We start from the raw sequence: 24,107 nt of genomic DNA on the forward strand, positions 1-24,107 counted from the left end.
GTCACATGACATAGTATTATAGAAGTAAGTCACTGCTGGGCATGGTGGCTCACACCTGTAATCCCAGCACTTTGGGAGGCCGAGGCAGGCAGATTACAAGGTCAAGAGATCGAGACCATCCTGGCCAACATGGTGGAACCCCATGTCTACTAAAAATACAGAAATTAGCTGGGCCTGGTGGCGCGTGCCTGTAGTCCCAGCTACTCAGGAGGCTGAGGCAGAAGAATGGCTTGAACCCAGGAGGTAGAGGTTGCAGTGAGCCAAGATCATACCACCGCACTCCAGCCTGGCGACAGAGTGAGACTCCATCTCAAAAAAAAAAAAAAAAAATTAAGTCACTCCAGAAAAAAAAAGGTGGAGGATGTCAAATAATATTATAGAGCACAATTGATATGTTAAATTTTGATAGAGAACAATTGATACATTTATATTCTGAGTGTTTTCTGTAGTCTATAAATAGACCACTTCTATAGTTTCTATTTTTGTTACCTTCCGGTAGCTTAAAGAGGAATAGTTGTAGGTTGGGCCTCCCTTCAGTCATGCATGAATTTGTTTGGGTAAAAGAAGTTTGAAAACATGCACAGAACTAAAATAAGGAAGGAGTTGAGTTATCTGAATTAAGTTGTAGGATATTACTACCTCATGGCTTTATGTAGTTTTAAATATTTCCTAACTTCTTCTGTGATAATGAGCAAAAGCAAACTTACTATTTTCCAAGGATAGTTTCCGTTTCAACAGGTAGAATATTAAAACTAAATTATTTAGGATGAATGTAAGGAAAACATTGATGGCAGGGTATAACAATATTTACCCTTCCTAAGGCCTCCATTGTGGAATTACTAAATCTTCTCCTTTCTTAATTTAATATACATTTACTATTTGATGAGTGTTTGAGAGCCTTGGCAAGTGTGGGCTATGGGACCATTCTAAAGATTGTAGGACTTACTACTCCCTTTGAAGTTTATGAAAGTCCAAATCGATCAGGTACAATGGCTCACACTTATAATCCCAGCACTTTGGGAGGTTGAGGTGGGAGATTCGCTTGAGCCCAGGGGTTTCAGGTTACAGTGAGGTGTGATCATGCCACTGCACCCAGGCTGCACTCAGGCTTGGGTGAGAGTGACAGATCCTGTCTGGGGGAAAAAAAAAAAGTTCAAATGCCTATTGAACTTTTGGCTAATGCACTCATGGTCTAGGGTAATTAGAGAAAAGTACTTCTCTGATCCCTTAGAATTCCAGTAGCTTCTGGCTCTCAAGATAATTGGCCAGAGTTATCTTCTCTCCTTTCTGAATGTATCCAGTATTTTAAAGAACGTAATGAGAATAATTTTTTTAAGATTTTATTTGGAGAAATAGTGTAACTGTTATATATGTCACCTAGCCGCCATAATTATCAACTCATGGACGCTTTTGTTTTTCTATATTTCTACCTACTATCTCTCCCTCCTTATTTATTTATTTATTTATTTATTTATTTATTTATTTATTTATGTTTTTATTTATGTTTTTATTTATTTATTTATGTTTTTATTTATTTATTTTGAGAAGGCATCTTGTTCTGTCACCCAGACTGGAGTACAATGATGCAATCTCGGCTCACTGCAACCTCAACCTCCCGGGTTCAAGCTTTCATGCCTTAGCCTTCCGAGTAGCTGGGATTACAGGTGTCTGCAACCACACCTGACTAATTTTTGTATTTTTTTTTAGTAGAGACAGGTTTTCACCATGTTAGCCAGGCTAGTCTCGAACTCCTGACCTCAAGTGATCCTCCCATCTCGGCCTCCCAAAGTGCTGGGATTACAGGCATGAACCACCACACCCCACCTGATTTCCATTCCTTTTACATGAAAACATGGCAGCGAGAATTCTGTCAGTACTCTTTAAGCATAATGTAAGTACATGAGTTTAATAGGCAGTGTTTTTGGCTGGACACCATGGCTCACGTCTATAATCCCAGCACTTTGGGAGCCCAAGGTGGGAGGATCACAGGAGGTCAGGAGTTCAAGACCGACCTGGCCAACATGGTGAAACCCCATCTCTACTAAAAACACAAAAATTATTTGGGCGTGTTGGTGTACACCTGTAATCCCAGCTACTCGAGAGGCTGAGGCAGGAGAATTGCTTGAACCCAGGAGGCAAAGGTTACAGTGAGCCAAGATCTCGTCACTGTAGTCTAACCTAGGTGACAAGAGCGAGACTCTGTCTAAAAAAAAAAAAAAGCAGAGTTTTTTTCTTTCTTTTCTTTTTTTTTTTTTGAGACAGAATCTCGCTCTCTCGCCCAGGGTGGAATGCAGTGGTGTGATCTTGGCTCACTACAACCTCTGCCTCCTGGCTTCAAGCAATTCTCCTGCCGTAGCCTCCTGACTAGCTGGGACTGCAGATGTGCACCACCATGCCTTGCTAATTTTTATATTTTTAGTAGAGACATGGTTCCACCATGCTGGTCTCTATGAATTCCTGACTTCAGTGAGCCACTCGCCTTGGGTCTCCCAAAGTGCTGGGATTATAGGCGTGAGCCTCTGTGCCCAACTGGCAGTGTTTTTTCCTAAGTCAGTAAAAATTTTAATGTCTAAAAGTGAGTTGGATCCATGGGTGAATTGAAATATATTTCTAATACTTAAGTAAGATTGGTTTTTGTGTAGCAAAAGTGAGTTGGATCCATGGGTGAATTGAAATATATTTCTAATACTTAAGTAAGATTGGTTTTTATGTAGCTTTTAAATTGTACTGTGATTAATAGGCCATTGAAAAATGAATCTTGTTGTTAAAATTTTCTTATTGTCTTTATGTGGCAAGTTTTGGTTATACCTAACCTGTTACATATCATTCCACCTTTATTTTTTATGGAGAAACTGCTCTTTTTTAAATTTAAATTTATTTTTATTTTTTATTTTTTAGAGTGGGGTCTTGCTATATTGCTCAGGCTGGTGTTGAGCTCCTGGGTTCAAGCAATCCACTTGCTTGGCCTCTTAAAGTGTTAGGATTACAGGCATGAGCCACCATGCCCAGCAAAACGATTCTTTTTGGGCCCACAAAAAAGTTTTTCTTTTCTAATAAATAGCTGGTATCAAATGGAAAAAAAAAGGTACCTAAGAAAAGGTACGATCAAAAAATGGTGTTGAGTATGACAGGGGAAAAATAAAGAGTCTTTTCCTTTAAAATGAGCTATAGAGGGAGTTAGGTACTATTTATTCCTAAGATGGTATAGCAGAAACTTTAGAAGTTGGAATTTGCTTTAGCTTATGTGTTCAGCATGTAAACTAATGAGGTGCAGGCCGCCTTACCTTAGCTGAACTGCTGTCGATCTTGATGGACTCAGAATCACTCCAAAAGCAGTTCTCTTCTGGGACATTCCTACCTACTTATGGTTAGATATCAGTAACTTATAAAGAAAGGTTTGTTTTGCCTAGCATCTTGTTTGTTTAATAACCACCATGAATAGGAGGGGAAAAAAAAATACCTCTTTACAAAAGGGAGTTTATTCCGTTCATTGAAAGTGCAGTAAATACCTTAAAAGACTGCATAGCAGGAAAGTGACCTGAACTTCCCTAACACTGTATCTCCTGAACTTTCAGTTCCGCTCATTCTTTCAGTTTGTTTCCTCTGAGCTCCCCCACACACCCTGCCACTTCATAAACTTCAGTATTTTAAACCCTGGTTAGCAATCATTTAACAATGCCTGTATTTCCCACCCCCACCTTACTACTCCCTGCCACAGACATACACATTTGAAAGTTTCCAGACATAACTGAGGAGTTGTTGAATGTGAATCTCAGTAATGAGGGCATTCAGATACTTTCAGTGATAAAGTAAAATGTTTTATCTCTTTTTTGAGATGGAGCCTCACTGTGTCACCCAGGCTGGAGTGCAGTCACGCATTTTGGCTCACTGCAACCTCTGCCTCCTGGGTTCAAGCAATTCTCCTGCCTCAGCCTCCTGAGTAGCTGGGATTACAGACGTGCATCACCACACCCACCTAATTTTTGTATTTTTAGTAGAGACGGGGTTTCACCATGTTGGCCAGGCTGGTCTCAAACTCCCGACCTCAGGTGGTCCATTTTATGTATTATTTTTAAATTAGCAAAACATTTTATTTAATGCACAACCTCTCCATTTGTTTTTGTCTGTTAGATGAATATTTAATCAGCAGCTGCAGTGTTCATTCAGAGTCTCTGTGTTAGGTAGGTATGGTGTTGAGATGTAAGGAAATGAGGCTAAGTGCAGTGGCTCATGCCTGTAATCCCAGTACTTTGGGAGGCCAAGGCAGGAGGATCACTTGAAGCCAGAAGTTTCAGACCAGCCTGGGCAACATAGCAAGACCCTGTGTCTACAAAAAATAAAAATTAACCAGGTATGGTGGCACGTCCCTATAGTCCTATTACTACTCAGTATAGTCCTATAGTATTAGTGCCTGTAGTCCTACCTACTCAGGAAGGAGACTGAGGCAGGAGGATCACTTGAGCCCAGGAGCTTGAGGTTACAGTGAATTGTGATTGCACCACTGTACTCCAGCCTGGGTGACAGAGTGAGATCCTGTCTCAAAAAAAAAAAAAAAAAAAAAAAACAAGAGGAAAAAGAAAGAAGACGTAGTTTCTGTTGTTACTAGTTTAGATGTAACTATAGTATAAATTGGGAGAAAGATTTACCTCCAACTAGAGTGATCAAGGAAAATCTTTGGGAAGGGAAGTGGTGTTTTAGTTTGGAACTGAAGGATAGGTAATATTTGGAAATACAAGGATGATTAAGGTTGGTCCTGATGAAACAATAGTATGAACAAAGGGAGAGAGGGAAGAGAATGTGGAACATGTGGGCAACAAAATTATTCATTTTGGCTGAAGCATGGGATACAAAGGAGGTTATTAAGGGAAAAAAAATGATGGTGATGATTATAAAATATTTCCAAGTGCTGTATTTTATCTAAAGATTATACATATTATTTTATGTAATGTTGTATAGCCTTTCTTATTTTAAATAATCTCTTTATAGTAGAAGATTCTAAAATTATTTTCTAGAATTAAATTACCAGAGAAGTGGGGCAGTAATTTAATTAGGTTCTTCCCCCTTCCACCATGTATTTTTGTGAATTTTATGGAGTCTCATAAAATAAGAAAATATTTTTTCCCCATTAAAAAAATGTACGGGGAGGGAATAACAAGGTATTTAGGAGAGTTTACCTTATTAACGTCAGAGATAAAAGCTTCTTTATCTGGGAATAAGTATATGTATTTTTAAAAATTATTTTTGCTGGTTACATTGAAAACATTTTAATTTTGAAGCAATTTAAAACATACAGAAAGACTGAAGTATGGTATAAATAACCTTTTTCCTCTGGACTTCTTTTTTTTTTTTCTTGCCCCAGAACTGAGTGGATTCTCTGGACTTTTTAAGAATAGGTTGCTGACATGATGCCCCATCACCCCCAAATACTTTGTTATGTATTTCCTAGAAAGACATTCTCTTATAAAACTATTGTGTCTGGAATTGGTGGGTTCTTGATCTCACTGACTTCAAGAATGAAGCCGCGGACCCTCGCGTTGAGTGTTACAGTTCTTAAAGATGGTGTGTCCGGAGTTTGTTCAGACGTTCAGATGTGTCTGGAGCTTCTTCCTTCTGGTGGGTTCGTGGTCTCGCTGTCAGGAGTGAAGCTGCAGACCTTCGTGGTGAGTGTTACAGCTCTTAGTCAGCGCATCTGGAGTTGTTCGTTCTTCCCGGTGGGTTCATGGTCTCGCTGGCTTCAGGAGTGAAGCTGCAGACCTTCGTGGTGAGTGTTATAGCTCATAAAGGCAGCCTGTACCCAAAGAGTGAGCAGCAGAAAGATTTATGGCAAAGAGCGAAAAAACAAAGCTTCCACAGTGTGGAAGGGGACCTGATTGGGTTGCCACAGCGGACTCCGGCAGCCTGCTTTTGTTCCCTTATCTGGCCCCACCTACTGACTGGTCCATTTTACAGAGAGCTGATTAGTCTATTTTACAGAGAGCTGATTGGTCCATTTTGACAAAGTGCTGATTGGTGTGTTTACAATCCTTGAGCTAGACACAGAGTCTCAGAGTGCTAGTTAGCTACAGTGTTAGCTAGATACAGAGTACCAATTGGCGTATGTACAAACCTTGAGCTAGACACAGAGTGCTGATTGGTGTATTTACAATCCTTGAGCTAGACAGAGTCACAGAGTGCTAGTCCTCCAAGTCTCTACTAGGTTAGCTAGATACAGAGTGCTGATTGGTGCACGTAGGATCCTCTGGCTAGATATAAAAGTTTTCCAAGTCCCCATCCAGTTCAGGATCCCAGCTGGCTTCACCTAGTGGATCTTGCACCAGGGCTGCAGGCAGAGCTGCCCCCCAGTCCCCAGTGGCACCTGCACTCCTCAGCCCTTGGGCTTTCCATGGGATCGAGCGCCACGGAGCAGGGGGAGGCGCCTGTTGGGGGGTGGGGGGGTCTCAGGCTGCCCGGGAGCCCACCGCAGGGGGAGGAGCTCAGACGTGGCAGGCTGCAGGCCCAGAGCCCTGCCCCGCTGGGAGGCAGCTAAACCCGGCGAGAATTTGAGTGCAGCGTCCGCGGGCCAGCACTGCTGGGGGACCCGGCGCAACCTCCGCAGCTGTTGGCCTAGGTGTAAGCCCCTCACTGCCCTGGGCCGGCGGTGCCAGCCGCTGCTCCGTGTGCGGGGTCGCCCAGCCCGTGCCGTGGCCCGCGCCCGCCGGAACTCACACCGGCCGGCCAGCGCAGCCCTTGTTCCCACCTGCACCTCTCCCTCCACACCTCCCCGCAAGCAGAGGGAGGAGTCGCCGACCTCAGCCAGCCCAGAGAGGGGCTCCCACAGTGCCATGGCAGACTGGAGGGCTGGCTCCTCAAGCGCCGCCAGAGTGGACGCCGAGGCCAGAGGCCGAGGCGGTGCTGAGAGTAAGGGCTGCTAGCACATTGTCACCTCTCACTATCATAAAATTAACCGTGATGCATTACTGCTGTCTAATCTTTATCCTCTCTTCAATTTTTACCCATTGCCCGAACGATGTCTTTTATAGCAAAAGGATCTAGTTCAGATGCATATGTTTTATTTTGTTGTCAGTTTCTGTAGTCTCCTTAAATGGAAAAATTTCTCAACCTTTGATGTTTGTGGCCTTAAAAATGTTGAAAGTGAAAGCCAGTTACTTTGTAGACTGTCCTTGACTTTGGGTCTGATGGCTTTTCATGCATAGATTCAGGTTATTCACGTCTGGCAGGAGTACTGCAGCAATGGTGCTCTTTTCACTGTGTTTTGACAGGTGGCTCACAGTTTTGACTTGTCCTTTTACTGTTGGTGTTCACTTTGGTTTATTGTTGTTGTTGTTGAGACAGGGATTCACTCTGTCGGCCAGGCTGGAGTGCAGTGGCATGATCTCAGCTCACTGCAACCTTGACTTCCCAGGCTCAATCAACCTTCCCTCCGCAGCCTCCCAAGTAGCTGGGACCCCAGGTGCATGCCACCACACCTGGATAATTTTAATATTTTTTTTGTAGAGACAGGGTCTTGCCATGTTGCCCAGGCTGGTCTCGAACTCCTGGGCTCAAGCGCTCCTTCTGCCTCAGCTTCCCGAAGTGCTGGGATTACAGGCGTGAGCCACTGTACCAGGCCCCTCCCTGTTGGTGTTCACTTTGATTACTTGATAAAGGTGATGGTTTGCTAGGCATGTCAGGAAGACTTTTTATGTTGCCCATTCCTCATGAGACTGAATTCATAGGCTTATAATCCATTACTCTTATTATTTGTTTTGATGCTTAAATTTTCCTGGATTTCACCAGTAGAAACCCTTCAAGCTGCCTTCTACATGTTTGTGACATATCTCCATTATCCTTTAAACACTTGCTTACTTTTTGGCACAATACTATGTTTCAGGCTCATTCTGTCCTTGCCTTTGCCCTGGAATCGACCATTTCTCTCAGGAATCCTAGTAGTTCCTTTTAGTGGAGAATGGTATGTAGAAGCCAAAGTATGCTAGGTGTGTGCATTGCTGCCAGAGTATTATAGATCCCGGGTCTGCTCAATGGCTGGTGCTAAGGAGTATATGTAACTATATATGTATACGACATATATACTTATATCTGTGTTTCTATATCTTTTCTATATCTTTTTGTCTGTTTTCAGTCTATCTAGAAAACACTGGTAACTCCAATTCTTTTTTTTTTTTTTTTTTTTGAAATGGAGTCTCGCTCTGTCACCAGGCTGGAGTGCAGTGGCACAATCTCAGTTCACTGCAACCTCCACCTCTTGGGTTCAAGTGATTCTCCTGCCTCAGCCTCCTGAGTAGCTGGGACTACAGGTGCCCGCCACCACACTCGGCTAATTTTTTGTTTTTTTGGTAGAGACAGGGTTTCACCATGTTGGCCAGGATGGTCTCAATCTCTTGACCTGGTGATCCGCCTGCCTCGGCCTCGCCAAGTGCTGGGATTACAGACGTGAGCCACTGCGCCCAGCCTGGTAACTCCAATTCTAATCAACACTGTCCATTCTAGTTTCTCTCTTTGCATTTGTGAGTACCTTCTCTGACAGTGAGAAACCTGGCTCTCATTATTCTTGATCATTCCCCGTAGATAACCACTCTCCTATTGCCAATGTAGCCTCCTCCACCGTATAGGTACCCTCCTTACCCCACTGGCACTTCAAAACCCTGCCTTCCCCATCCCTCTCAACCCTTACTTCCATGTCAGGGTGCCCCTAACACACCTGGGTGGACAGTCCGCTCCTCACCCTAGTCAGACTTCAGGAACTCATGCCAGGCTGCCCTTCCCACGAGTGGACGCCCTTTTCCCCCTCCTCTAGCTTCAGCTTCATGCACGGGCCATCCTTCTTTTCCTAGTGGCCAGTACTGGGCCTCCTTCCACTCTACTCAAAACCCTTGAAGCATATATCATAAAATAGGGAAACATCTACTGTCCTTCAGATACAAATATATTTAGGAAGAAGATACTGTTTTCTCTTATGAAATTGGAAGTGTCTGGAATTAAAAGTACATTTGGCTCTAAGTGTATGCACTTTAAGGTGTGTGTGTGGGTATGTGTGTATCCTGTTTCCTGAGTCTCCGAATAGAATACAAACATGTAAATAACTAAACTGCAAGGTATTTGTTTGCATGTTCAAATTAGATGATAGTCTAACAGATGGGCCTTCATTGGTCCTGAGAGACATATGTTCATGTGTTTGGAGTGTAATTAATGAGAAGATAATTATTATGCATTATTAGAAGAGAGAACATTTTGTTACATGGTAATTTAAGTTATAGAATGACTTTTCTGTTTTCTAAAGGAAGGTGGTGACTTAATGTTAATAATATATTTTTTGCTAGGCATGGTGGTTCATGCCTGTAATCCCAGCACTTTGAGAGGCTCAGACAGAAGGATTGCTTGAGCTGGGGAGTTCCCAACCAGCCTGGGCAACATAGAGAAACTGTATCTCTACAAAATTAAAAAAAAAAAAAAAATTACCTGGACATGGTGTCATATGCCTGTAATCCCAGGTCCTTGGGAGGCTGAGGTGGGAGGATTACTTGAGCCCTGGAGGTCAAGGCTGCAGTGAACTGTGATTGTGCTACTGCACTCTAGCCTCTGTCTCAAAAAAAAAAAAACTATATTTTCTTCTTAAGTCTTCTGCCTCCTGGCATTTGAACCCAAATGATGATTGCTGCTGAAATGGATATATCTAGTACTTTCTATATAACTATATTAGTGATTGTATTTTAAATGTATATGGCATATGACTTGTAAAATTCTAGAATAATATTTATCCTGGAAGTCATGCCTTCTGTCCCAAGAGGTATAACAAGTCTGTATAATGTTTACAGTACATGTGGTACTCTTAAAGAGGCAGTATTTAGGAGAAGGCAATTCTATTTTGCTTTATAAGATGTAATTAAAGTTTATATTGTAATGTTTCATATTTGGGTTGTTTGTCATGGAATGTTAGGATTAACTGTTGTACAAACATAAGATATAATAATAATAATAGGAACTCAAGGAATGCAGAATGAAATATAAACCCCCATCACTTTAATGGGTTGGTGAAATCTCCACTCCCTAATTTCATACTGGGTGGTTTGATAATGGCCCACACTTAATAATGAACACATTAGAGAATTGTGAAAATGTCAGCTAATTGAGTGATTGAGTCATTTAGTCTTAGCCTGTGCTGCAACTAGCAGAGCAAAACTCATCAGAAGGCAGAAGCCAGATCACTAGGAAGAAGGCTTAAGCCTACATGGTCTGAAAAGAGGTGAAGCAGGCAGGGAAAGTGAGATGTTCTGTAGACTCTGGAGAAGAGCTTCCAGGCAAAGCAAAAGATCTCTAATGAGAAGTACAAAGGACTATTAGGCAAAGCAGTAGGCTAAGAAGAGCCCTTTTGTTGGCAATAAAGATGCACTGGAAATGAGCCAGTCATAAGGATCTCCTTACATGATTTTCTAACGTGGAGCACGTTAATATTGCCAAACATACTATTTTGTAGATAAAGGAAAGGGGATATGTGTAGGAGATAAGAAGTAAACAATGTGTAAACCGGTCAGCCAGGAAGTGAGTTGAGTGTGGGGTAGATAATGGAGAAGGGAAAGCAGCAAAGAAGGAAAGAAACCTGGAAGGAAGGGAAGGTATCTTTCTCAAGGATCAACTGTAGACTGTGGGATGTATTATTTGTATTTGTCCTTTGAAATATTGGTTGTTAATATTTCTTTGGTTCTTTGTCAATTTTTTAATATGTATTTGCTAAGTGCTAGGAAGATTTTTCCTTTAAAGTTTCAGGATTTGATTTTTGTTGTTGTTTTTTCTTCTCAATAGAATAATCACAATAGCCTGTCTTAGGAAAATTATTCTGTGGTTTATATTCATTAGCAAGATAACTTTATAGAAGAAGAAATAAGGCAAAGACCAGACTTTTGTCTTTTCAGAATCAGATTTCCCCATTCTTGCACTACATTTGTGTAGTCAAGTGTTGCCATTAGCTTTTATCATTTAAATGTTTTGTCAGTTTTCTAAGTGTCAAGCACTATTCTGTCAAGAATAAAAGGATAAGAAGACAGAGTTCAGATCAGTGGAGAGGATGGATTGATTAATAGATGGTCTTGGAATAATTTATTAACTCTTTGGGAAGAATACTTATGTTACTAGTTTGAGAAAATACTTTATGCAGTACATTTAAGAATATCAGATTTAGAAACTTTTGATTGAAACTCTGGATTTATACTTAGCTAAATAGAATCCAATGTTTCAGGTCATTTTTCTTAAACTAAAACTTTTTTTTGTAGCATCTGCAGAAAAAGAGGCAATCAAGGGTACATACTCCAAAGTACTGGATGCATATGGACTCTTAGGTGTTTTGCGGTTAAATCTTGGTAAGTTTATCATCCAGTAGAATTCATCCATTTTTTCATTTCTATTTTGTAATTCTAAGGATTTGAGAGGGACTAGCTATGAATTATTGTAGACTCTTTATTTAAGCTACACATGTGCTAACATCTTTTAAACATTAATGTAGCTAATGTTGTGATAATGTTTGTTGCCCAAAAAGGCATGCTACATGCTCAAACTCATGGAAGTCTAAGTTCGGAGACAGTCTCTGGTTTGACCACTTGAAGAGATAAGTGTCAGTTGTCAAAAGAGAAAATCAGAACATTTTCCTTTTTGTTGCTTCAGTGCATTTAGGAAAAAGTGTCTTCATTAGAACTACACTGATTTTTCTTGGTTTATAGTGGAAAAGACATCTGTTTTGAATTCAGAAAGCTCTGCTTGAGCCTTTTTTTTTTTTTTTGCCACTTAATGTCACCATAAGCTGCAGAGTAACCTTTGCAGTTACTAGTTTATCTATAATTGTGTGGCTCGAAGTGGTGCCTCAGGATTGGTACTGGCCCATAAATTATTTTGTTATTGATCCGTGATAAGATAAGGAGCTTGCACTATGATGTAAATCAACATGTGGCTTCTTTCATTGATAAAGTCTTACTAGAAAAAAAAGTCAGCTAAACTAAAGGATGAACTTAGTAGTATAGTTGATATCCAATCTGGTGTAAGCGTCCTTTCTCACAGTATGGTCTCCTGGACCATACTTTGAGTAGCACTGTTCTATAAAATGGAGATTTGTCGTTTGTTATGAATCTATCACATATAAAGCACTGTGCTTAGGTGCTTTGCTGATTAGTCCTGGGTAAGTCTCACAGTGTAATGAGATATTTGCTTTAATCTCTTTTTATAAGAGATGGTATCTCAGGTTGGTTATGCTATGTACTGAAATTGATCCAGCTAATATGTAATGGAGCCACGATTCAGGGCCACTTCTACCTGTGTCAGAGCCCATGCTCACAGTATACCATTGTTCAATTTCAACTTTATACTAATTTCATAGACTTTTTGTCACAATTACATGAAAACAATCTCTATGAAAGTTTTTGTAAACCAAATTGCTTTATAAATTGTTACCAGAGACTTTTGCCCATATGTCATCAATATCATCAGCTCACAATAGTATACCATTTTTTCGACTTTACTATTTACAAAGATCTTGTAAAAATGAATGTGAATTCTTTATCTTATCTGAATTTTCTGACAGTCATTAAGCAAAAGTAGAGAAGGTAACACATACTTTTTTATTTGATAAAGTTTTTTTCTTGTTTGTTTGGTTTTTTTTTTGAGACGTAGTTTTTACTCTTGTTGCCCAGGCTGGAGTGGAATGGTGCGATCTCGGCTCACCGCAACCTCTGCCTTCCAGGTTCATGTGATTCTCCTGCCTCAGCCTCCTGAGTAGCTGGGATTACAGGCATGCGCCACCACGCCCAGCTAATTTTTGTGTTTTTTATAGAGATGGAGTTTCTCCATGTTGGTCAGGGTGGTGTTGAACTCCCGACCTCAGGTGATCCGCCCGCCTTGGCCTCCCAAAGTGCTGGGATTACAGGCATGAGCCACCGCACTCAGCCAATTATTTGATAAAGTTTTTATAGCCTCAGAGTAAGTTCAGGAACAGTTTTGTGTGAGATTATCCTGTTAATGTTTAAATGCTTTATTATTTCTTAATATATTTAAACAAGGATTTTTTTCAACCAAAATGTCTAGTGAATTTCAGCACATCCATGATAAGTTAAAATAATCACAATGTCAGATTTTAAAAATAGAAGTGCAAGAAGAAATGAAATAGCTTGAAAATGTTGGGATTTTTCATCCAGTAAAATCTTTGGGTTTTGCAGGTGATACTATGTTACATTATCTGGTCCTAGTCACTGGATGTATGTCTGTTGGAAAAATTCAAGAATCTGAAGTTTTCCGAGTTACTTCCACTGAGTTTATATCACTGCGAATTGATTCTTCAGATGAGGATCGCATTTCAGAAGTGCGGAAAGTTTTGAATTCAGGAAACTTTTATTTTGCATGGTCTGCATCTGGCATCAGTTTAGATTTGAGTCTTAATGCGCATCGTAGCATGCAAGAACAGACAACAGATAATAGATTTTTCTGGTGAGTTCATTTTTTCCCTTTTGGTGATTTGGGACATAACATGTTCAGCAGTTGTTCAGTCGTCAAAACCTCCTCACCGTGACAGCAAGCAAGGAGGAAGGACCCTGAAGACCCTCGATGCCCCTTTTCAGCAGCAAGTAGCTACAGAGAAGGACCTCTGCCCCATCTCCCAAAAGATTTCTGGGTCCCCATGCCTTGAGGGAGAAATGTAAGAGTAGGTAGTCAGATATGAGCAGGCATGACGGGGAGGTATCCATGTTGGAAAGAATGCCCCGGAACACCTCTTAGGATGCCCAGGACTCACTCCGTGGTTGAACTGTCAGAATGTTGTTAACTAGATCCTGATATGGAAGGAAAAAGGCAAAGGGGAATTCCCCTTTCATTGCGCCGAGCAGGCACAATGAATACAAAATTGATGGCTATACCTTTCTGGGTTGGTGGTAATAAGCAGTGCCACCATTAGATAGGATTCATATTGATCACTCATTCCTGTGCATGTGCATTAAGCACAGTAAGGGAGGATCCCCCAAACTTTGGTGAGAACTGGGTAAAGAACTGAGACAATAGAAGATCACAATGTAGAATGTCTTGGGGGTGTTTCCAGCAGGGTCAGCCCACTCTCTTGGAGTGTATTTGTATTTCCCCCAATAAAACTTGTGCTTGCTTTACAAAAAAAAAAAAAAAAAAAAAGTTCAGTAGTTGTTATGTCTAGAGATAACAAGGGATAGACATTGCTAAATGAGTGTAACCCTCTTTCTTTCTCTGGAGTCCTCAGCAGAGCATGGCAGGCAGCTACTGTCGGTTTATTGAAGTTGGCATGTGACATAAAACCCCTGTGCTCCACCCGATCTAGACTGAATTTTCGTTTCAAAAATACATTTAAAATAGTTGTATAAATTTAGAAATGAATTTAATTGTAACAAAACTGTGTTACTCACATTTCCTATTCTTGGTTTTGAGATCTTGTCTCTGGCAGTATTCCCTTTCTAAGCCAGCATTCCCTTATTATTCTAAATTTTAAGTAGGTGGTCTTGATTCAAGAGCAACAGACTGTGAAGTAGTAGTATACTGGGACAAAGTCTAGTACTATAATAAGATAAGACTTATGTAGGTAAGTGCGATGTATTTCATAATTATGCATAACTGTGCTGTATTCTAAGTAGGCACAAATGGTGAGCAGAACACATGGGACTATAATTAGCATTGTTCTATTGCAGCAGACCAGATTTCTAGTATAGTGGTTCTGTTGTTTACAGCCAGCATTGATGTTGACTTTTTTCCTTGATATCTTGTGCAAATTATGTTTTATTTTATTGACATATGGTTTAAGGCCAAAGTTCAGGACTCTCTGCTCTTGGCCTCCCTTAAGAGTTCAGATTCAAGGTGTTTCCTCTTGTGTACTTTTTCTCTCTCACACTTTCACTGTCACTTACATAGTCCTTGAGTAGCACATTCAGGTGTCACGCATTTGCCCTAGCTGTCAGAAGACTCAAAGTCAACAACAACCTTAGGATAAGAAACTAACTTTAGAGCAACAGCTTGGTCACTTTGTAGCTCATATGGAAGTATTTTGACCCAGTGGTGGCATCAGGGAGAAGAGTGGACAGAATAAAAACAGAGTTTATAGCATTATGTGTTAGAGACTTCGGTTTAGCAAAGAAGGAGACCATGAGGGAGAGGAAAGGAGAGAGAGGTTGCAGGGACTAACAGGGCAGATGAATGGACATGAGTTCCTGCCTGCCCAAAGAAGCTAGCAATGATGGGATGTACTTTTGTGTAGCATTCAGAAATGGGCTTCCAAGAGTTAAAACCATGTCAACACCACACTTTTTCTAGCAGAGGATGTTGAAGTCCCTTGGAAAGGTAAATGTGTTTCAGCTGTCCTTACATTTTTTTTCCTTCCTCATTTTACCCAAAGTTTCTTAGATTGAGAGATAAAAGCTTTCATACAACAATTAGAAGTCCAAACAGATGCAGATATATTGCCTAGGTTTAATCAATAGGAATGATTGATTGGTTGGTCGGTTGATTGATTTTTTTGAGAATGTCACTCTGTTGCCCAGGCTGGAGTGCAGTGGCGCGATTTTGGCTCACTGCAACCTTCACCTCCTGGGTTCAAACAATTCTCCTGCCTCAGTCTCCTGGGTAGCTGGGACCACAGGCGTGAACCACCATGCTGGCTAATATTTTTGTGTTTTTAATAGGGATGGGGTTTCACCACATTGGCCAAGCTGGTCTCCATCTCCTGACCTGAAGTGATCCCCCCACCTTAGCCTCCTGAAGTGCTGGGATTATAGGCGTGTGCCACCCTGCCTGGCCTCATTTTTTTTTTTTTTTTTTTAATTCACTTAAAAGTAGAGATGGGGGCAAAGTCAGATAAAAGAAAGCCTGAGGTTGGTCCAGTAGGAGACGGGTTGAACAAAGGGACAGCTAAAGCACCAAAGGTGAATTTTGCTCATTTTACAATTTTGCTAAGGATTGGCATTCTTGAGCTTCAGTTTATATAGAAAAACAGAAACTTTTGGAATTCATTGTGCATACCCTTGCACTTAATAGCAATATTTTCCAGGATACAACCATGTAATTTTTGTAGCCGAAGAGTGGCAGATACCTATCACAAAACCCAGATAACTTTACTCCATTGGAAATTCTAAGCTGCTGCCAGTCAAAAGTCGTATATAAATTTAAATGCTAAAACAGTGACACACTGACAGCAAAGAAAAATGAAAACTGACAGCAGAGAGAGAAACTCTGCCTGCACAAAATGCATAGGATTTAAGGTCTATTTAAATGGGGACAAGTACGTTTCTTATAACTTTGCTGTGGCGTAGATCTCAGCTGTGGTGTTTGGACATACTGGGTCACAACCAATTTGAACTTTGCCTCAGATCAATGTGGGTAGTAGTAAAGTATGGAAGTTTAAGTCAATGTATTTTTAAAATAAGTAATGGTTATCAGATTTAACATTATCCCTGTAGTAACCTCATCACTCATTTATATTCCCTTGTGCTTTCCTGGATGGATAAGAGGGGTTGGGGTCATAGCTGGTTTTCCAGAACTTCAGGTGACCTCCCTTTTTATCTCTATTGCAGCCTGTAATCTGAGGGGCTGGCAGGGAGTTGAGGGCTATTGCTGTGAGTCTTCAAGAGAATGCGATTACATCTTTTATACCTTATTTAAGACAGGAAGAGAGAGAGAGAGTACGGAGCACTTAAGTAGAAGAATTCCATTTAAAACCTAGAGAACCAAGCTTCAACAATACAGAAAACTCACTTTCAAATTGATAGAGTTGTTCCACTTAACAATATATTTTCCTTAGTGGTATGTTGTTAGAAGTTTCTTTATATGTTCTGTGGCGGTCTAAGGTTCCAGGAGAGACCCCTGAGGGGTAATCAGGGTGAGATGGCCAACCCAGCAAGGCTCAGTCCCAATCCCCACTTTAGCCATAGCAGCTTTTATCTGTATCATAATCATTGGGCTTCTGCATGTTTGTTTGAATACATTTTTTTTCTCTGAAAAAAGTTTGGAAACCAGGCCACATCTGTTACCTAGAATGCTAAAAGTATTTGGAGCGATGGCAAACCCTATGCCTGCACTTTCTAATGTGGTAGCCACTAGCTACATCTTGCTATTTAAATTTAAATTAATTAAAATAGAGCCTTATAAAAGTCAAGCCTTAAAAGTAGAGTTTCATGGCCCGGCACTGTGGCTCACACCTGTAGTCCCAGCACTTTGGGAGGCTGAGGCGTATGGATCACAAGTTCAGGAGTTCAAGACCATCCTGGCTAACACTAACACGGTGAAACCCTGTCTCTACCAAAAATACAAAAAATTAGCCGGGCGTGGTGGTGGGTGCCTGTAGTCCCAGCTACTCAGAAGACTGAGGCAGGAAAATGGCATAAAACCGGGAGGCGGAGCTTGCAGTGAGCCAAGATCGGGCCACTGCACTCCAGCCTGGGTGACAGAGCGAGACTCCATCTCAAAAAAAAAAAAAGAAAAAAAAGAAATTAGCCAGGCGTGGTAGTGCACGCCTGTAATCCCAGCTATGTGGGAGGCTGAAGCAGAAGAATCACTTGAACCTGGGAGGCGGAGGTTGCAGTGAGACGAGATCGCGCCACTGCACTCCAGCCCGGGCAACAGAGCGAGACTCTGTCTCAAAAATAAATTAAAAAAAAAAAAAGTAGAACTTCATAAATTGGGGTGGGGACATGCATAGGTAATTCTTTTTGGAACAAGTTAGGTTATAAATACATTATATATAAAGACGTAACAGAAATGGGCCATAGATACTAAAAACACAAAAATACTCCTTTTCTGTGGACCACAGATCACATGTTGAAGGATCTCATTTTATAGCCCTGTCTTCTCATCCCTAGCATAGTAAATGTAAATGAATTGATTTGTTGTTTGTGCCTTTAAATTTAATAATATTAAATTAATTTTCCAGGAGATTATTTTTAAAGTCATACTTTGTTATTTAGTATTCCATAAGCTAATCATTTATTTCTTTTCCTGTTAGGAATCAGTCTTTGCATTTGCATCTCAAACACTATGGTGTGAATTGTGATGACTGGTTATTACGTCTTATGTGTGGAGGAGTAGAAATCAGAACAATTTATGCAGCTCATAAACAGGCAAAGGCTTGCCTCATTTCAAGATTAAGCTGTGAACGAGCTGGGACCAGGTTTAATGTCCGGGGAACAAATGATGATGGTCATGTTGCCAATTTTGTAGAAACAGAACAGGTATATATAGTGTTTTATATTACTTAATTAATATATTGTAGGAGAGGTACAGAAAATACTGGAATAACAGATTTTTATTTGATTCAGAACTCATTTTAACATCTATAATGTTGTTTTATGATTGTTCTTGGTTACTTAAGGGCCTTAAAAAAAGGCTTCCCTAAAACAAACTTATTTTGGTCTGGCTCTTCATCTAGGTAACAAGATGTCACTAATCAGCATGACATAGTCAATGCTGTGTGTTTTGGTACTGAATTTTAAAATCCTCATTTGTAGAACTAGACAACTTGTTTTTTTTGTGAAGTTAAATTAAACCCAGCTCTTAATGGCAAATATGTGTACCATCTAAAAATTAGAAATTATGATTTTTTGGCTATGAAACTATATGATTATAAATTTAGGTCATGAACCCAGCCCAACACAGATCTTTCAATTAGGTATAAAGAGCTAAACAAAATGAAATATAAAGACATGTATGTCAAATATTAAGATTTAAAAGGAATTTATTTTTAAAAATTGTGAATCTTATGCTTATATTTTTACCAATTTTTTTGGTTGATATCGCTAACAGAAAAAAAAAAGTCAAGCCTGTATAGTGGCCTGTTTTGGACAATTGTACATGAGAGTTAGATTATAAAATATAACTAGTATGTGCCTGGCGCAGTGGCTCACACCTGTAATCCTAGCACTTTGGGAGGCCGAGGCAGGCAGATCATGAGGTCAGCAGATTGAGACCATCCTGGCGAACGTGGTGAAACACCGTCTCTACTGAAAATAAAAAAAATCAGCCGGGTGTGGTGGGCACGTGCCTGTAGTCCCAACTACTTGGGAGGGCGAGACAGGAGAATTGCTTGAACCCGGGAGGTGGAGGTTGCAGTGAGCCGAGATCACGCCACTGCACTCCAGCTTGGGCGACAGAGCGAGACTCGGTCTCAAAAAAAAAAACAAATTAACTAGTATGGAATAGATTTTAGTTGATTTGTTTTTCTAATATAAGTGTAACAACCTTTCTGTGGAAATAGTTTACATATTATTTTTTTTTTCTGTAGGTTGTATACTTAGATGACTCAGTTTCTTCCTTCATACAAATCCGAGGATCTGTTCCATTGTTCTGGGAGCAACCAGGGTTGCAAGTATGTGTTTGACATTCAGTTATTTTTATTTTTTGAAAAATTTTCATATTTTCTAAACTTTATGGATAGTTTATTAAGTAATTCATTGATAGTTCCATTATTCCATCTAATAATGTTAACTGGATTTACAAATAAGGATCTGAGTACAGAGTTTCTGGAACTATCTTAGATATTTTTTCTTTTAATGCTCTTTCAAATAGCCATTGAAATTCAGCTGCTGTATTTAGTGTTAAAAATTTTGAGGTCTTTATAGTGTATTGATTTTCAATGTGATTCCATATTTATTACCTTCTTATCTTAGTATATAATGATTTAATCTCTTTAGACAGAAGAATGTAGTAGATAAAACAAAGCCTTGGGAACCAGACTTCTTAATTGGGATCCTTACTGTACCACTACTAGCTGTGTGATCTTGGGCAAATAATTTAACCCTTCTGTGTCTCAGTTTCCTTATCTGTATAATGGGAATATTAATAGTACCTACTTTATAGGGTTGTTGTAAGGGTTAAATAAAAAGCACTTAGAAAGCACCTGGCCACCAGTCAGCACCATGTAAGGGTTAACTATTGTTGACATTTTATTTTTATTCAAAATTGATTAGTCCTTAAAGTATGTCATATTTACTTTAGGATCTAGGTATATATAGTCTAGTAAGTTTGGTGCTTCAGCCTATAGTATTGAGAAAAGGGAAAGAAAAAAAATTCTTGCTTCCTTTATTTGACTGCTGGATCTCTTATGTCGTAGACGGGTTATTGCGGAGAAATATTACAGACCACTTGAACCTTTTTAGTAACATTTTATTTAAGACAGTCTAAGAGTTAACAAGGATTAACCCTTGTACTGCTATACAAAAATTCTTGAATTCTTGTCAAGACGATTTGACTTGTTTTATCTTTGTAGGGATAACTTAAATAGATATATCTTTCCCCAAATTTCCCTTAGGAGAGAATGCCAACAGAACCCCACTTCTCCTAAGCTTTCATGATCAACAATGGGTGTTTGGAATATTTGCTTTAAGAACATTGCTGAAACCCTGATGTGATGCAAGGTGAATGCTTTTGTTTTAGGGACAGGCTAGTGTTAGAGATTCTAATAACCAGTTTATGAGCCCTGTGTTACACTGTTTTCGTGTTATTTTATTTACATTTATTTATTTATATATTTATTTATTTGAGACAGGGTCTCACTCTGCCACCCAGGCTTGAGTGCACTGGTGCAATCACGGCTCACTGCAGGCTTGATCTCCCAGGCTCAAGTGATCCTCCACCGCAGCCTGCCGGGTAGCTGGGACTACAGGCACATATCACTATTTTTTGTAGAGACAGAGTCCCACCATGTCGCCCAGGATGGTCTTGAACTCCTGCACAAACAGTTCTCCTGCCTTGGCCTCCCAGAATGCTAGGATTACAAGCCTGAGCCACTGTACCTGGCCTGTGTTATTTTAATAAGAAGTTCTGAATTACAGTGTTTTGATGATCCAATAAGGTTGGGTCCTGAGTAGTTACACTGAGGGATCTTCCTTGAGTGGGACTTCCTTGTTCCTTCCTTCTGTGTGCTGCAGCCTTCCTATACAGTCTGGTTTGCTAATGTTATGTCGTGATAGGTGGAAAATTACGGATTTGTGTGTGTGTGTGTGTGTGACAGAGAGATGCTCTGTCGCCCAGGCTGAAGTGCAGTGGTGCGATCTTGGCTTACTGCAACCTCTGCCTCCCAGGGTCAAGCAATTTTCCTGCCTCAGCCTCCTGAGAGTGGGACTATTAGGTGTGTGCCACCACACCTACCTTATTTTCGTATTTTTAATAGAAATGGGGTTTCATCATATTGACCAGACTGGTCTCGCACTCCTGACCTCAGGTGATCCACCTGCCTCGGCCTCCCAAAGCACTGGGATTACAGGCATGAGCCACCATGCCCGGCCAGGAATCCTCATTTTTAACCAAGTTCTCTACCACTCAAAGTCAAGAACTTTTGTTTTGTAAGATCCTACTCTAATGACTATGAAGCAGCCAGTCCTGACCAAGTGAAAAGTAGCCCTGTTACCATTAGTCCCAGCATTCTTCTCGGCAGTGGGACTTTCTTTTTATTCCCACTACTATCCTCTGAGTTAAGGTTTTCATAATTTCTTCTAGCCTGGAAGATTCTCACAGTTTTCTGTCTTGTCCCTCAAGGCCCTGCTTCCTGCTAACTCCAACAGGTCTTCTTATTTTTGATATATATTATGCCTGTCAGATTTACTAGGCACCTGTGTCCTTATGATCTGGTTTACTCAGCCTATCCAACTGCAGGCCTTGCAGTTTTCTAGCAGGAATCCTCTACTTCCAAAATTAAGAATTATTTTCCTTCAGTGGCCACTCAGATCTCTTTGTTAAATACTTGAGTTCTTCCCATGTATGTTATTTTGTGGGAGATTCAAAGATATAATGATGCTTCATAGAGAGCTTGCCATTTGGTCATTCAGGCCTTTTATGGAAAAGGTGAATACCAAGATGAATTTGTTTGAGGCATTGTAAGAATTGTCATAAGGCGTTACATAAGTAAGATGACATTTTTAGACTGGCAACTTACTTATGATTTCCTTTGACTTGTGATTTTCCTTTTACTTATTTCCTTTCTCTGAAGTTCTTTAGCATTTATAACTTACAATACTCAGTATACTATTATACTACATTACAGTATATATCAGTTTATTAGTCCATTCTCACATTGATATAAAGAAATACCCGATTCTGAGTAATTTATGAAGAAAGAGGTTTCATTGGCTCATGGTTCTGCAGGATGTACAGGAAGAATGGCAGCATCTGCTTCTGGGGAGGCCTCAGGAAGCTTCCGATCATGGCGGAAGGCAAAGCAGGAGCGAGGAGTCTCACATGGTGGGAGCAGGAGCAAAAGAAAGATAAGAAGGAGGTGCTACACACTTTTAAGCAACCAGATCTCATGAGAACTCACTCACTAGCATAAGAACAGTGCAAGGGGGCATAGTACTAAACCATTCATGAGAACTCCACCCCCATGATTCAGTCACCTCCCACCAGACCCCACCTTCAACCTCGGGATTACAGTTCAGCATGAGATTTGGGGGGTACACAGATCCAAACCATATCAATAAGTCAAAAAATGGTAAACATTGTGAGAGCTACGCCCAATTTTTGGTTGAAATTTCAGAAATATGTGAATATGAAGCCGTAATATTGATGGAAAATGGTTTTCCATACCACACAATTAAATGATTTTTAAAAATACCTTTAATGCAACTTTTTTCTTCCCCACCGAGATGGAATTTAGCTCTTGTTCCCAGGCTGGAGTGCAATGGCACAGTCTTGGCTCACTGTAACCTCCTTTTCCTGGCTTCAAGTGATTCTCCTACCTCAGCATCCCCAGTAGCTGGGATTACAGGCATGTGCCACCACGCCCAGCTAATTTTTGTATTTTAGTAGAGACAGGGTTTCACCATGTTGGTCAGGCTGATCTCGAACTCCTGACTTCAGATGATCCGCCGGTCTCGAACTCCTGACCTCAGGTGATCCGCCTGCCTCGGCCTCCCAAAGTACTGGGATTACAGGTATGAGCCACCACGCCTGGCTGCAACTTTTTTTTAATTGGGTAAAGTTATGGTTATTTAAAGCCTTAACACTTTCTGGAGTGCTACTTTTATCACAATTGGCAACAGCTCTCTTATTGTAAAACTTTTCTTTCAACGTTGAGTAATAAAACCTAGTCTAGGAGGCCAAGGTGGGAGGATTACTTGAGACCAGGAGTTCAAGACCATCCTGGGCAACATAGACACCCAGTTCTACAAAAAAAATAAAAAAATAAAAATCATCCAGGCATGGTGACATGTGCCTATAGCCTCAGCTACTCATCAGGCTGAGGTGGGAGGATCCCTTGAGCCTGGGAGGTTGAGGCTGCAGTGAGCTGTGATCGCACCACTGCACTCCAGCTTGGTTGACAGAGTGAGGCCCTGTCTCTAACAACACAAAAACAAAAATCTAATCTAGTCTAGCCAGTGTGTTGCTATGAGAGCTGTGATACATAGCTGGATGTATGTATGTGTTGGGGAACAGAGTGATGGAAAACAACCACAGGCATTAATTACCTGGAGGACGTGAGAACTGGATTGTTTTCACCTTATGCACAATTGCAGTACTATGCAAATTAAATGTGAATCAGTAAACAAAATGCCAAGTCTTGAACTTGTATGGAGTGATAGGCAATTAATCTGGGATTACTCCAAAGAAAAAGTATCAACTTCTGAGTTTTCTGCGGTCTAAAATGCTTAATGTCCTGGGACATACATCTTTCAAATTTTAAACTTTTATGAAGATTATTAAGTACTATAAAATAAAACACAGATGTGACATTAGGCTAATTGATTTCTTATTTAAAAATTAAAGAGAGAATCCCCTGGTTATCAGAACACTCATTAGATTATCTGACTTAGTGCAATGAGGGATAATGCTTAAGGAATTATAATACTGTACTGTTAATTCAGTTTTGGATTTGGATGAGCATATTAGAGTTTATTTTCTGGTTTTACTTGTCAAATTGCATGACTGATTTGACAACCCTCCTTTTACACCCTCTTTAAAAGCACTTTGGGCGGGGCGCGGTGGCTCATGCCTATAATCCCAGCACTTTGAGAGGCCAAGGCAGGCAGATCACGAGGTCAAGAGATCGAGCCCATCCTGGCCAACATGGTGAAACCCCATCTTTACTAAAAATACAAAAATTAGCCAGCCGTGGTGGCGCGTGCCTGTAGTCCCAACTACTC

At 40.5% G+C, this 24,107-nt stretch overlaps 1 protein-coding gene across 9 annotated transcripts in view; it reads left to right on the top strand.

The window, feature by feature from the left end:
• SYNJ1 (synaptojanin 1) overlaps positions 1-24,107 on the top strand; it is a 108,189-nt gene that overhangs the window by 15,680 nt on the left and 68,402 nt on the right. For 8 of the 9 annotated variants that reach the window (XM_023190475.3, XM_026456045.2, XM_023190495.3 and 5 more), the window contains exons 3-6: positions 11,265-11,351; positions 13,194-13,461; positions 17,981-18,206; positions 19,256-19,339. The exons of the other annotated variant lie outside the window; for it this stretch is intronic. In XM_023190475.3, the coding sequence (XP_023046243.2) occupies positions 11,265-11,351; positions 13,194-13,461; positions 17,981-18,206; positions 19,256-19,339 (665 nt within the window). The remainder of the gene's footprint in view (positions 1-11,264; positions 11,352-13,193; positions 13,462-17,980; positions 18,207-19,255; positions 19,340-24,107) is intronic. 9 annotated transcript variants of the gene reach the window in all.

This window comes from Piliocolobus tephrosceles, chromosome 19, assembly GCF_002776525.5.
Source record: "Piliocolobus tephrosceles isolate RC106 chromosome 19, ASM277652v3, whole genome shotgun sequence".
Taxonomy (NCBI): Eukaryota; Metazoa; Chordata; class Mammalia; order Primates; family Cercopithecidae; genus Piliocolobus; species Piliocolobus tephrosceles.